This window comes from Heterostelium album, assembly GCF_000004825.1.
Source record: "Heterostelium album PN500 unplaced genomic scaffold PPL_scaffold2, whole genome shotgun sequence".
Classification (NCBI taxonomy): Eukaryota; Evosea; class Eumycetozoa; order Acytosteliales; family Acytosteliaceae; genus Heterostelium; species Heterostelium album.
In genome coordinates this window covers 1,832,156-1,844,540 of record NW_008805064.1, presented here as the reverse complement: position 1 = coordinate 1,844,540, position 12,385 = coordinate 1,832,156, and the positions used below count along the sequence as shown (strand labels likewise).

The 12,385-nt window shown below is 31.8% G+C and overlaps 7 protein-coding genes across 7 annotated transcripts; 2 read left to right on the top strand and 5 right to left on the bottom strand.

Moving 5' to 3' along the window:
• Positions 1-77: 77 nt before the first annotated feature.
• On the bottom strand, positions 78-413 carry PPL_02038 (uncharacterized protein; the record flags this gene model as incomplete). Its single annotated transcript, XM_020573035.1, has 1 exon — positions 78-413. The coding sequence occupies one exon, from the start codon at positions 411-413 to the stop codon at positions 78-80; it is 336 nt and encodes a 111-aa protein (XP_020437152.1).
• A 685-nt stretch (positions 414-1,098) lies between these two features.
• Positions 1,099-2,857, bottom strand: poxA (peroxidase family protein; the record flags this gene model as incomplete). The annotated part of the gene is made up of 3 exons (XM_020573034.1): positions 1,099-2,148; positions 2,226-2,501; positions 2,564-2,857. 3 exons carry the CDS (start codon positions 2,855-2,857, stop codon positions 1,099-1,101), a joined length of 1,620 nt encoding a protein of 539 aa, XP_020437151.1.
• A 1,654-nt stretch (positions 2,858-4,511) lies between these two features.
• On the top strand, positions 4,512-5,686 carry PPL_02036 (splicing factor; the record flags this gene model as incomplete). The annotated part of the gene is made up of 3 exons (XM_020573033.1): positions 4,512-4,985; positions 5,072-5,269; positions 5,384-5,686. 3 exons carry the CDS (start codon positions 4,512-4,514, stop codon positions 5,684-5,686), a joined length of 975 nt encoding a protein of 324 aa, XP_020437150.1.
• An 83-nt stretch (positions 5,687-5,769) lies between these two features.
• Positions 5,770-6,909, bottom strand: PPL_02035 (protein serine/threonine kinase; the record flags this gene model as incomplete). The annotated part of the gene is made up of 1 exon (XM_020573032.1): positions 5,770-6,909. The coding sequence occupies one exon, from the start codon at positions 6,907-6,909 to the stop codon at positions 5,770-5,772; it is 1,140 nt and encodes a 379-aa protein (XP_020437149.1).
• A 975-nt stretch (positions 6,910-7,884) lies between these two features.
• Positions 7,885-10,769, top strand: PPL_02034 (uncharacterized protein; the record flags this gene model as incomplete). Its single annotated transcript, XM_020573031.1, has 5 exons — positions 7,885-8,899; positions 8,982-9,680; positions 9,746-10,172; positions 10,242-10,583; positions 10,658-10,769. 5 exons carry the CDS (start codon positions 7,885-7,887, stop codon positions 10,767-10,769), a joined length of 2,595 nt encoding a protein of 864 aa, XP_020437148.1.
• A 68-nt stretch (positions 10,770-10,837) lies between these two features.
• PPL_02033 (polyADP-ribose polymerase) lies at positions 10,838-11,692 on the bottom strand (the record flags this gene model as incomplete). Its single annotated transcript, XM_020573030.1, has 1 exon — positions 10,838-11,692. The coding sequence occupies one exon, from the start codon at positions 11,690-11,692 to the stop codon at positions 10,838-10,840; it is 855 nt and encodes a 284-aa protein (XP_020437147.1).
• A 65-nt stretch (positions 11,693-11,757) lies between these two features.
• On the bottom strand, positions 11,758-12,080 carry PPL_02032 (uncharacterized protein; the record flags this gene model as incomplete). The annotated part of the gene is made up of 2 exons (XM_020573029.1): positions 11,758-11,807; positions 11,831-12,080. The coding sequence occupies 2 exons, from the start codon at positions 12,078-12,080 to the stop codon at positions 11,758-11,760; spliced, it is 300 nt and encodes a 99-aa protein (XP_020437146.1).
• Between the last annotated feature and the right edge of the window lie 305 nt (positions 12,081-12,385).

The window sequence follows — 12,385 nt, the reverse complement described above, 5'->3', positions numbered from 1 at the left end:
TGTTGATATTAAGAACAAAGTACTACTTTATTGAAATATGGATTGTAAGTTATATACAATTGTAAAAAAGGATTAGATTACTTGGTAGTTGTGGATGTAGTGGTTGGAGTAGAAGTTGGTGGAGCGGTTGATGGAGTAGAAGTTGGTGGAGCGGTTGATGGAGTAGAAGTTGGTGGAGCGGTTGATGGAGTAGTAGTTGTTGTTGTAGTTGGCTTTCCAGTGGTTGATGGGAATGGGGTGGGCTCAGGCCAAGGTGGGATAGTCATAAAGGTAGTTGGTCTATTACAATCTATACAATTAGATGTACATCTCCAATCATCTTCATTACATTTCTCACAACATGGGGCAGCATTGACCACAGCCAACAAGAACAATACGACCAACATTAAGGAAACAGATTTGACAATATTCATTTTTTATCTTAATTGTATTAGTTAATTAAAAAAAATAGAAAATTTTGTTCGATTATTATTTTTACAAACCTTATTAATATAAATAATTTAATGTATTTATTAATTTGAAAGAGAAATTATTTTTTTTGAATGTTTTGGAAACTAATCTATCTACTTATATAATAGATTTCTAATATTCTATTGGTATTATTAATATAAATTTCAATGTTTACACTTTTCAATTCAGGGAATTTTTTAATTAACTTTTGGAGAATTAAATTTTATAGAAATTCCCAACAACCAATTTATTTTGTGAATATGAAAAGAATTTGGTCTTTGATCCTTGAAAAGAATGATAAATTGGAAAAACAACTTTTTTATTTTCGGGATACAATTTTTAGAACACTTGAATTAACATTTCACTGAATTTCGCTGATTTTGTGAATTGACAATCATTTTTTTTTTTTTTTTGTTCTTTATTTATTTTTAAATTACCGATATAGTGATTCACAAACAAAAAATTAAAAGAAGTTTTTAAGATTGATTTTCTTTTCATTTAACTTTATAATCTTTTATTTTTAACAAAATGATTGAAATAAAATTATTTTTAAAACAAAAAGATGTGAAGTTCACAAAAAAAAAACTTATTATAAAAAAAAACAAAAGTTAAATTTTTTATGTATTCTAAATTTTATTGTTAAACTATTTATAAATCAGTAGGAACTTTAAATACATTATTTTGAATTGGACCGATATCATTAGTATTTCTACGAATCAACTCTCTGAATGTTGTTCTTTCACATTGTTGATTGATTTCCTTCATGTTTTCTCTTTCGTACCAGAATCTATCAGCAGATCTTGAACGAGTGAATTGTTCGAGGATCATTGTGTAGAAGGTTTGACCGACACATCCACCTGGAACATGATTTTCGGCGAGACCTCCAACAAAGAGGTCGACATTATCGAGCTTGTTGTCGTAGGTGTATCTCAAATTGCTCTGAATGATTGGTTCTCTCGAGATGTCTGACCATCTCTTGACCGATGGCAAACCGAGAAGACTACGGTACTTGTTGTACGATGGAATGGCGTGGTCACGTTCACGCTGAATGTTACGACAGGCCAAATCGAATCCACCTTGACCTGGTTTACCAAAGAGGAAGTTACGAAGATCGGAAATCATGTAGGGATCGACATTTTGCTCTACTTTGAAAGCGAGACCACGGATGATTGGCTCGATTCCGTCGGACAGTGCATTTGGATTGAAGTAGGAGTCACGGATTGGCAAAGGAGTACCGAAGCTACCGTCACGGTTACCCATCTCAATGACTGGACCGACTTCACTGTGACCGAATCTGAATGCAACGGTGGTAAACTCATTGGAGATACGTGGATCGGCATTCTCGTCGTAACCTTTGTAGTCCGGCATCTTGTGACCAAGGATCATTGGGAGGTATTCATTGTAGGTCAATGCTTGAACTTGCTCTATAATACAGCTTCTTGTCTTTTGGTAGATCTCTTCGTCGGTCATACTGCTATTGAGTCCAGAGAATTTCTTTGCCAAACGGTTGTGCTCACGTAAGAAGATGGTATGGATGGACATCAAACCTGGATTCTCGTTTCCTCTCTTCTCTCCTACAGTGAACAACTGGTCGATAGGAACACGTCTAGCATCATTATCAATTGTAACACCCTTGATTCCTCTTGGTGGCATATCACCATGTGGGTCTTTTGATACTCTAAGTTGACCACCGGAAAACTTTTAAAAAAAAAGATATTTGAGTAAATATTATTATTATTTCTTTGTTCATGTTCAAATATTATATATTAACTTACAGATCTTAATAAATCAGCAGTTTCTTTTGTTGATCCATAAACTGGATTGGCATCGATAAAGGAGGAAAGTGCATTGATTTGTTCATAACATCTACCGTCTTCTTGTGGATTGGTATTACCTTTAGCACAATCGACTAGGGCAACTCTAGTTCTAAAATAACTCATAGTTTGGTTTCCACTACACCATGGATCGAAATATTCATCACACTCTGGAACGGTAATTGGCCAAGGTGTGTTTGTATCTGGTTGTGCAAATGCCATATTATGAATTAAAAACTAAATTCGTAAATTAGTTAGTAAATATTTTTAATTTATTTTCTTAAATAATTTTTACTTACCTGTCCAAACATATTGAATAAATCAGTTAAACCTTCATGGGAAGCGATTTCGAATGGCTGATCCATTACATTATTACTGACATATCTGGCACTGGGAATGGAAAGATTGAGATATCCAAAAGCGTTGTATCTACTTGGTTTTACAGAACGGAGGAAAGTGGTATTTGCCATACCAAGGGTTGGGTCTTTAAGGTTGTTACCATAACCATTGTACGATCTCCATTCGGCGGAGCAAGCAATAGTTAGAGAAAATAATACAAAAACTAGTAATTTTAATGATATATTTCTTGCCATAGTTTGTATTGAAAAAAAAAAAAAACAAAACTATAGATAGGTTTCAATAATTAATATTGATCGTAATATTAGTATAAGTAATTTTAATAATAAATATTAAACAAATATATATGATTTGTAGTATTTATTATTTTATTGATGATTCGATTTGATGATTTGATTAGACAAAACTTTGATATCAACTATAAATAGTGATTGGAACAAACAATTAGCTCTCTTTGAACAAACATATTGAAGGAGCAAAGAAATCTCAAACCACCCCATCTATTATTGTTCATCTTTAGAGGTGAGAACATGCTCGAATTGTTCTTGTCCAACTTCAATGCAAACAACAACATCTCCATGTCAATCTCAAAATAGATTTCTCCGGCATAAATATAATGATCAATTTACAATCCCAATATCGAAATGTAGTGAAGTGTGAACAAGAAAGTGGAAAAAGTGGGAGGTGATGAGAGAATAAAAATCGCAAAGAAACTTTATTTATTTACAAAAACAATGTACATTTTTTAACACAAAAAAAACAACATTGATTTCCATCCACAACACACAATTAATTAACCCAATGATGACAAAATTTTATCATTTTTTATTTGTAAACCCAATCTATTGAAAAATTAAGTACAAATAAATTGTGATATATCAATATAATACCATAGTGATAATAATTAAATTATTATTTGTTTAAATGTTATTGTTTATATGAAAAATCAATCTTTTGTTTTTATCAGATTGATTATAGATGAAATAATTATTTTTCGAATATTTAAATTTAAATACTTACTTTTAATAGGATTTCAATTGGTTTTCTACTTTTTAAATTTATATATATATATATAAAAATAACTTTGATTTAGATTTAATATTATATCTATATATTGTTATTATTTTTATCTTTATTTTTGAATCATTTGTTATATTATTCTTTATTTTAATTTTTATTGAGTCTAAAAAATAAAATTGTTATTAATCTAAATTTGTTATATATCTTTAAAAAAATTAATTCATTATAATTAAATTAAATTTAAATAATTCTAATAGAATTTTAATTATCTTTATTTAGTTAAAGAACAACGGTTGGGATTATACATTTCCTATAATATTTGATTCTTTTATGTTCTTTTATAATTTGTAAGTTCAAACCGAAAATTCTCTACTATGATGATCCACTTTACACCTAATACAGTACCCCCTAGAGCAACCATTTTCAAGATTTATTAAACCATTGAACATGCGGATTTCAACCAAAATGATATACTTTTATAGCAGTGGGGTAAATACGAAATTTTATTATTCCACAAAATATTTGCAATGAGTTTCATTCAATATTTGCAGTTTTTCAAACACATTAAAATATACATAATGTAACTTTAAATATAAATTGATTTTATTGAAAAGATTTGAAGTTCACATTAGGGAAAGATAAATGACTTTAAGATTTCTCTAGAATAAAAAGAAGATACAATATTAATTAAAAAGGGACATTCATTATCAAGTTTATTATTGTTTTATTCAATAACAAATTAAATAAAAAAGATTGAAAATAAAATATATTTATTTGTTTTGAAAAAAAAAAAAAAAAAAAAAAGTTTAGATTTTTAAATTATTTTGTAAATTAAATAAAGTGAAAAATTTTAATACTTCCAATGACAAAATGGATAGCAACAACAATAATAATAACAATAAAGATAATAAATTGATTGTTTTAAATACTTTATTTGGTATTGGAAGAAGAAGATATAGAAAACATGTTGTACTTTTTTGTTCTTTTGTGGTGATGTTGATGCTGATGTGGCTGCGTCAGAAGAAATGGTTCATTATGATGCTCTCCTATGTCTTGCCGAGTTCAATGCTTCAGTGGATAGATGTTAATCATCATATTCTAAAATCATCACCAACCAAAGATAGAAAGAATAATAAACCATACAACAACACTAGCAACAATAACAATAATTTAATAAGCAATTCTCCTAAATCACCTTCACAATATCAATATCAATCACATGATCCTATCAACAATAGCTTTACAAGATCGACATCGACTACACATACCACTAGAATTAAATCAGCTCCACGCATACAATTCAATCAATTACACAAAAAGAAAGTTACACTCTCAACAATCGATGTAAATATCTCTCTTTTCAAAACGAATATATCCGATTTTAGAGCTAATATATCGATCATGATCCATTATAGATTATTTTCAAAAAGACTGTTTACTATGAACATATTACAGATAGGAAGGTTTGTAACTTCACACTGATAGAATCGGAGCGTGATACTCTACTGCGGCTGGCATCGACTGCCGATCTCTACCTGCTAACACAGATCACCGATGACAACGAAGAGGAAATGGTTATCAACCTTCTAAAGAGCTATGGTATATTCGAAGCAGGTTTAAATCCACACGTAAACTATCATGATAATAATAATGATAATAATAATAATAATAATAATTTAATTGAGTAAATTACTTAAACTCTACTAATATATGTTTATTGTTATTTTTATAACTTTTAATAGAAAGTATTATTTTGTTCAACAACACAAGGTAGAGCACACATTGCTCGACATTTAGAATCGATATTGCATATAGATGACGATCTTACAGCATTGACAATGTTGAAACCTCACGTTCAGTTCCTCACTTTTATATTCGATATCAACGCAGAGACCACCACTACAACTACAACCACGACAACAACCTCGTCCAACACCACCATTCTCTCAACTACAACCACCTCAAATTCAATCATACAAGAACAAGATCAAAATAGAATAACAACTTGTAAAACATTACATGATTACTTTATAAATATATTTTGAATAAATTGAATTGAAACATCATCACTATCAAGTTCAGTTTCAATTTTACTACAGATCAGATATTGTTTATTTTAATTTTAAATTTAAATTGAATTTGATACAATTGGTTCGATACTCTGTGAATTATTATTATTATTATTTGTAGGTGTATTAGTTCTAATGTTATTGTTACTTCTACTTCTACTTCTTGTTCGGTTACTTCTATTTCTACTGTTGCTTCTACTTCTACTTCTACTTCTATCTTTATTTCTATATCTATCTTTACTTAAACTTCTATCTCTATCTCTATCTCTATTAGTTCTTTCTTTGTTTCTATTTCTACTTCCACTTCTACTTCTACTTCTACTGGCATCTCTATCTCTATTCTTTCTGTGATGTTTATGTCTATATTTCTTATCGTGATGTCTGTCTTTTCTTGATCTCGAAGTTGATCTTGATCTCGATCTATCTCTACCTCTACTTCTACTTCTGCTTCTACTTTCATCGGAATGATCCTTCTCGTACTTCTTATACTTTCTCTTTTGTTCTTTCTTGTAGTATTGTTTCAATTTTTTGTATTTCAATTTCTTCTCTTTCTTTCGCTCTCTGCTACTCGATCTACTTGTACTCGATTCATCGTCTCTATCTCTATTTCTATCTTTACTCAGTGATCTTGATCTTGATCTCGATCTATCGTGCCTCTCTCTTTTCTTCTCTTTCTTCAATCTTCTCTTTTCCATTTGTTTTCTATACTTTTCTCTCTTTCTATCTTTACTCTTTGTTCTTGAAGTCGATCTCGATCTTGATCTTGATCCCGATCGCTCCATTGATTTATGCTTTCTCTTTTTGCTATCTTTATCTTCGCTTTCACTGCTACTGCTCTCTGAGGATGTACTCGATACATCTAGATCATCACTCTGATTGTTAGAAGAACTACCACCAACACCACCACTGCCACTATTCAATTTGAATTCAACGAGGTTTGTACACATATAAGTTAGATGACCGACAGCTCCACACTTTTTACAAGATCCTCTTGTGACAGCTTGATTGTCGGCAGCACCGGTCAAACGAGCGATAGCCATCAAACCTTTGTAGTTATCGGCAACATCCAACGACGGACCATGTAAATTTGGATCTTTTACCTCTTTTTCTTTCTCAGCACCGCCATTCATAGATCTCCATATATCATGTGTCTTTAATGAATTATTACTATATAATCTATTATCCGATGGTTTTGGCATTTTTAAATTCTCTCTATCTCTCTCTTTTTTTTTTTTACTTTTATTTTCTTTCGATAGATAAATAGAAAAACGAATATAATATATTAACTTATTGTAATGATTGTGTTATTATATTAAATGTATTAGTTTGTATGTGGTTGTGTTTGTGTGTTTATTATTAATTTAAAAAATTTAAAAAACAACATATTCTCAGTAAAACTTTCAACAATACAAAATTCAAAAAAGCATTTTTTAACGGACACACCAGTATGAAAAAAAAAAAAAAAACTCAACAATTTCAATATGCATAAAATTATTTTTATATTTATTTATATATTAACACTTAAGGGATGCAAAAATAATAATTTTTGAAGTAGAGTGGGCTACTGCGCTAATCACATCATGAATGAAGTAAGATGAAAATAATTACATGTGTTTGTTTTTTTTTTTTTTTTTTTTTTTGTTTTATACCTTGTGTATGTATTTTAATGCTCACTCATTGAAATGATTTTCATACATTGACCGTAGTACCCACTCACTCACCTCTATTTAACAATGTAAGAGGTGAAGTGATAAAATGGAATCAGCAGATGTAGAGCAATTTCATATGAAACCAAAATAATTAATCATATGATATTAAAATCAATTATTTAATTGATTGATTATCATGATCAAATAATATATTAAAACACTTCAGTAATGATTATCAGTTTGGATTAGGTTTGATTTGGTTTTGCTAACTGGATAATATAGATAATTATATTTTAATACTTTTGATGATTTAATAATAGTCATAATAATAATAGAAAAATAATAAAAGTAATAATATAACATTTTTAATAAACATTAATAAAAATAAAAATTTAATATATTGGTAATTTAAATCAATCGAAACAATATAAAATACATTTAAATTCCTTAAAGAAAATAATCATAATAATCTAAGTAATAATCTGTTGTTGTAATGTTGATACAAAAATTGGAAACCAAAAAATAATGAAAAGATACCATTTTTCAATTTTTTTATTTTGTATTGTTTTGGCTTTGGTAGATGGCAAACTGGTCAGTAGGGAATGTGATATGGCTTGTCCAGATGAATATATATGTTGTCAACCTTTGAAATATCTTCCACCAAAGTGTGTCCCTATTTGTAAATTCGTCGATTGTCCGGCAGGTAAAGTCTGTAGGATTATCAATGGTGATTTCTTTTGTGTGGCGCAACAGGGAACAACTCTTCCTATAACGACTTCTCCTGCAACAACCACTCCTGCAACAACCACTCCTGCAACAACCGCTCCTGCAACAACCGCTCCTGCAACTACTCGTCCATCAACAACCACACCGGCAACTACTTCTCCTGCAACAACTGCTCCTGCTATTACACGTGTAGTAACCACTGCTCCTGCTACTACCGCTCCGGCAACTACTGGTCAAGCAACTACTGCCCCTGCTACTACTCGTGCAGCAACCACTGCTCCTGCTACTACCGCCCCTGCAACAACTGCTCCTGCCACTACCGCCCCTGCAACAACTGCTCCTGCTACTACCGCCCCTGCAACTACTGCTCCTGCTACTACCGCTCCTGCAACAACTGCTCCTGTTACTACCGCTCCGGCAACCACTGCTCCTGCTACTACCGCCCCTGCTACCGCCCCTGCAACCACTGCCCCTGCAACTACTGCTCCTGCAACTACTGCTCCTGCAACTACTGGAACCACTGCCCCTGCAACCACCGCTCCTGCGACAACTGGCTCACCAACTACAACTTCTGCTTCCGCCACAACCGGAGCTGCAACAACATCCACAACACCTACAAATCCTAATAAGATGATTATTAATAGTTTCAAAGGAGCTCAATCCCATGTGATACCTGCACAAGGACATACATGGACTCTACCAGGAGGAAATCAAAATCTACACTTTGTCGGAAACAGAACAGTTTTAGGAATGTTTGATTTATCCTCACAGCAAAAGACAACTTCCAGAAAATATCCAATCCTTAGTAGAAAAGGTATGTTTTTATTTGAAATCAATGATCGTTTGACCAAAACTCAAAATATGTAAATTTGTTTTTTTTTTTTTTTTCAATTTAGATTTAAATCCAGTACCAGCAAATTTAGTTGTTAATGGAATTGACAAGAGTGGAAATAGATTAGGAAGTGTTCCATTAACACCTCCCGACCAATTCCCTGGCTCAGAGTTGAATCAAGATAAATATTCAACAACGTTGTGGACTGCAAAACTGCCAAAGGAATGGTTGGCACCAAAACTAAGTTTATCGGTCTCTGCTGACGGTAATGACGAGAGTGATCACATTCAACTGAATGTAGGTGCACCCTCTGATTATTTTATCGAGAGTCTACCAATCTATTTGTATGGCGCAACACCACAAAACTCTGTTCCGATACATCTTCCAAATGACACTCAGATCGCTGAGGTTCTTCAGAAACTTCCAGTAGACTATGTTAAATTTGACCCACATCCATATAACTACATTCAATGGAAACAATTCCCCATTGCACCAGATGGAAATAGAGCTGGTTATCTAGCCAAAACTGGAGATGATGAAAAGAATATGTTTGACTTTGCTTCTGCTTATATGACAGTTATGAGAGGTATTAGATTAAATAATGGAGACCAATTCCTTACCAAACAAATTTATTCACCAATGATTAAAATGATGACAAATGGATCCATTTTTGTTCCGAATTCCGGTGTTGGTGGCATTGATGCCGGTGTCAGTTGTGGTGATTATCAATGGGGACCTCTTTTCATGCATGAAACTGGTCATGGTATGTAAAATGATTTTTGAATATTATTATATTATAGAATTTCTAATATTTCAAAATACATTAAGCTTTTGGTTTATGGCATTGTGTTGATTCGATTTCAAAAGGATTGTACCCATATGTTGGAGGTTCTTTGCTTGGCTCTGAGTGGGGATGGGATGCCGATAAGAATCTAATGTTGATTCCATTCATGCCAAATGGATCATGTCCAACACCTCTCAATGGTCAGAGAGCAGTCGACAAGGATGGAAGATGTTACAAGCAGGATCCAATGCAAGACGGAGGTGGTGGATACGATAGATCTAGGGGTCTCTTTAACTATGCAACATTTGCTGACTGGTCTGTAAGTACCCACCAAAAATGGTTTGAAAGTAGATGGTCCCCTGATGCCAATTCACCAAATGGATTCTCTCAATGGAACAATGTTACCCTTGAGTTTGACCCAGCAAACATTACTCAACATGATGATGGTGGATTTACTTCGATTGAAGGATAGTGAGTAGTCTGAATAATAATTGAACCAAAATAATTTTTTACCAACTTTTTTTTACATTTAAACAATAGTTTACCAATACAAAAGAATATTCCAGTCTATAGTGTGGTAGTTTCATTCAGTTTAGCCGATCCTTCACTCTCAATGATTTTAGAACCAATTAAATTTGTTGGAAATTTAATTCGTACATTTGATCCAACAGACCCAACTCAACTAGCAGAAATCATTCCTCAGGTAGCAAAATATCCATTCTATTGTTATAGAGGATGTGACTACACATTAAAGATGACTTATGCTGATGGAACTTCTGCTTATCGTATACTAAACTCATCATTCAGAGGCTTTGGTCAAGTGTCCGAGCCAATTCCTCCAGAAAGCTCGAATCCTATAAACGCAGAAAGCTTTAAATATTGGTAATATTACAGATACTTTTTCACCCCAAACTAATTACTAACTTTATGACTTCTCATATATCTATCAACTATAGGGTTATGCATTTCCCAGCAGATAAAGTTTATACCAAGATTGAACTACTTAGTACACCCCAAGTTTTCAACGGATTACCTGCACTCCCACAAGTATTACTGGCATATCCATGATAATATATTTTATGATATTTAAATTTACAATGAATTACTGTTTATTGATAAACCTGCTATTATTATTATTACAATTCTAATTTTGAAACTATCTTTTTGAAACTTTTCTTTTGTGTACCAATTGAAAATATCCATGGATTTCCTGCAATCACCAATACAATTGCATAGAGAATAAATAATACTATGAATATATTCAGTTGTCGAGGAATTAAATTTTTGATTCTATTTACACTGTTATTATTATTGTTGTTGTTAATTGTATGATTGGTGTTATTGTCATGGTTTTGATTATTGTTTTGGTTGGAGAGGTTGTTGGATGTGGAAGATGAAGAAAGATTAAGATTCATTGTATTGGTTTGATCTTGGAATATCAGTAGATACTTAACCCTTATATGTCCTCCAATTTTCGATACGATATAGTGGTCAGGAAGTGACTTGTCATCTTCAGTGTATTGATAGAGTGGTTTTGATTTAGGTGAAGATTGAGGTGATACTTTGATACCACGGTGAGTCTGGTCGGTGTCAACGATTTCACATGCCGAAAGACATCCTACACGTCCACCGAAATCTGAACGATCCCACCATTTTCCAATTTTTACAAACGAATGTGAAACCTTGCTGTCCGATGAGAAATAGAATCCATGACCAAAGAGACAACCCTCCGATATATATTGGTTGGCAAAACCACGACCACGTATGATATTGTTCCAACTGTCGTTACTGCTACCATGATAACCAAACAACGAACCAAACTGCTCGATCAACTGATCAAACTCTGCATTCTTTGCCACTGAACTATCGTATTTAAATTTGAATACCATCGTTGGCAATTGCGATGTCTTTAGATGATCCAAAATGTCAGCGAGATACTCTGTTTTCTTTTCAAACTTTTTATAATCCTTTAGCTTCACTTGGAAACCCATATTATTATTATTCAAAATGAAATCCAATAACAATAGTGAATTATTTGATAACTTTGAAAATGTTTCTATAAGAATGATCTCCCGTTAGTATTTCTTGTAAACATATGAGTGATATCTATTAAGACAATAATAACTAACCTATTGTATCTAATTGAGAAAGAGATGGTAACTCATTAAAGAAACTATCGATCTGTTCGAAATTCTTTGCACTCTTATTCTTTAGAAATCCTGGAAAAGGCTCACATACATGATATTTCCTTGAGGATGTCGCTGAAACATTGAATAACGATATTAACAAATCACATTCTAATCTATTTGATTGAATCTTTTGAAATAAACTTTCAATTTCATCTTGATTTAATATTCTATTTTCTTGACTACTACTCATGTTTAAATAAAATATAATAAATATTTATATGACCTTTCTTCTTAAAACAAATTAATAGTTTAAATTTAAGAAGTTTTTTATTTTCAATGATGACACGACAACTGCAAATTTTTGAGAAAAAAAATTAAATCTGCAAATGTGTTTTTTTATGTTTTTTTTTTTTTTGGATAAATTAAATGAATTTTCACATAGATGTTTAAACATCTTTTCCATATGAAAATTCATTCATGGTTATTTGGCAATAAATAAATATTTAGAAAAAACTTTATTTGATAAATTTAATAAATAGAATAAATAAATAAATA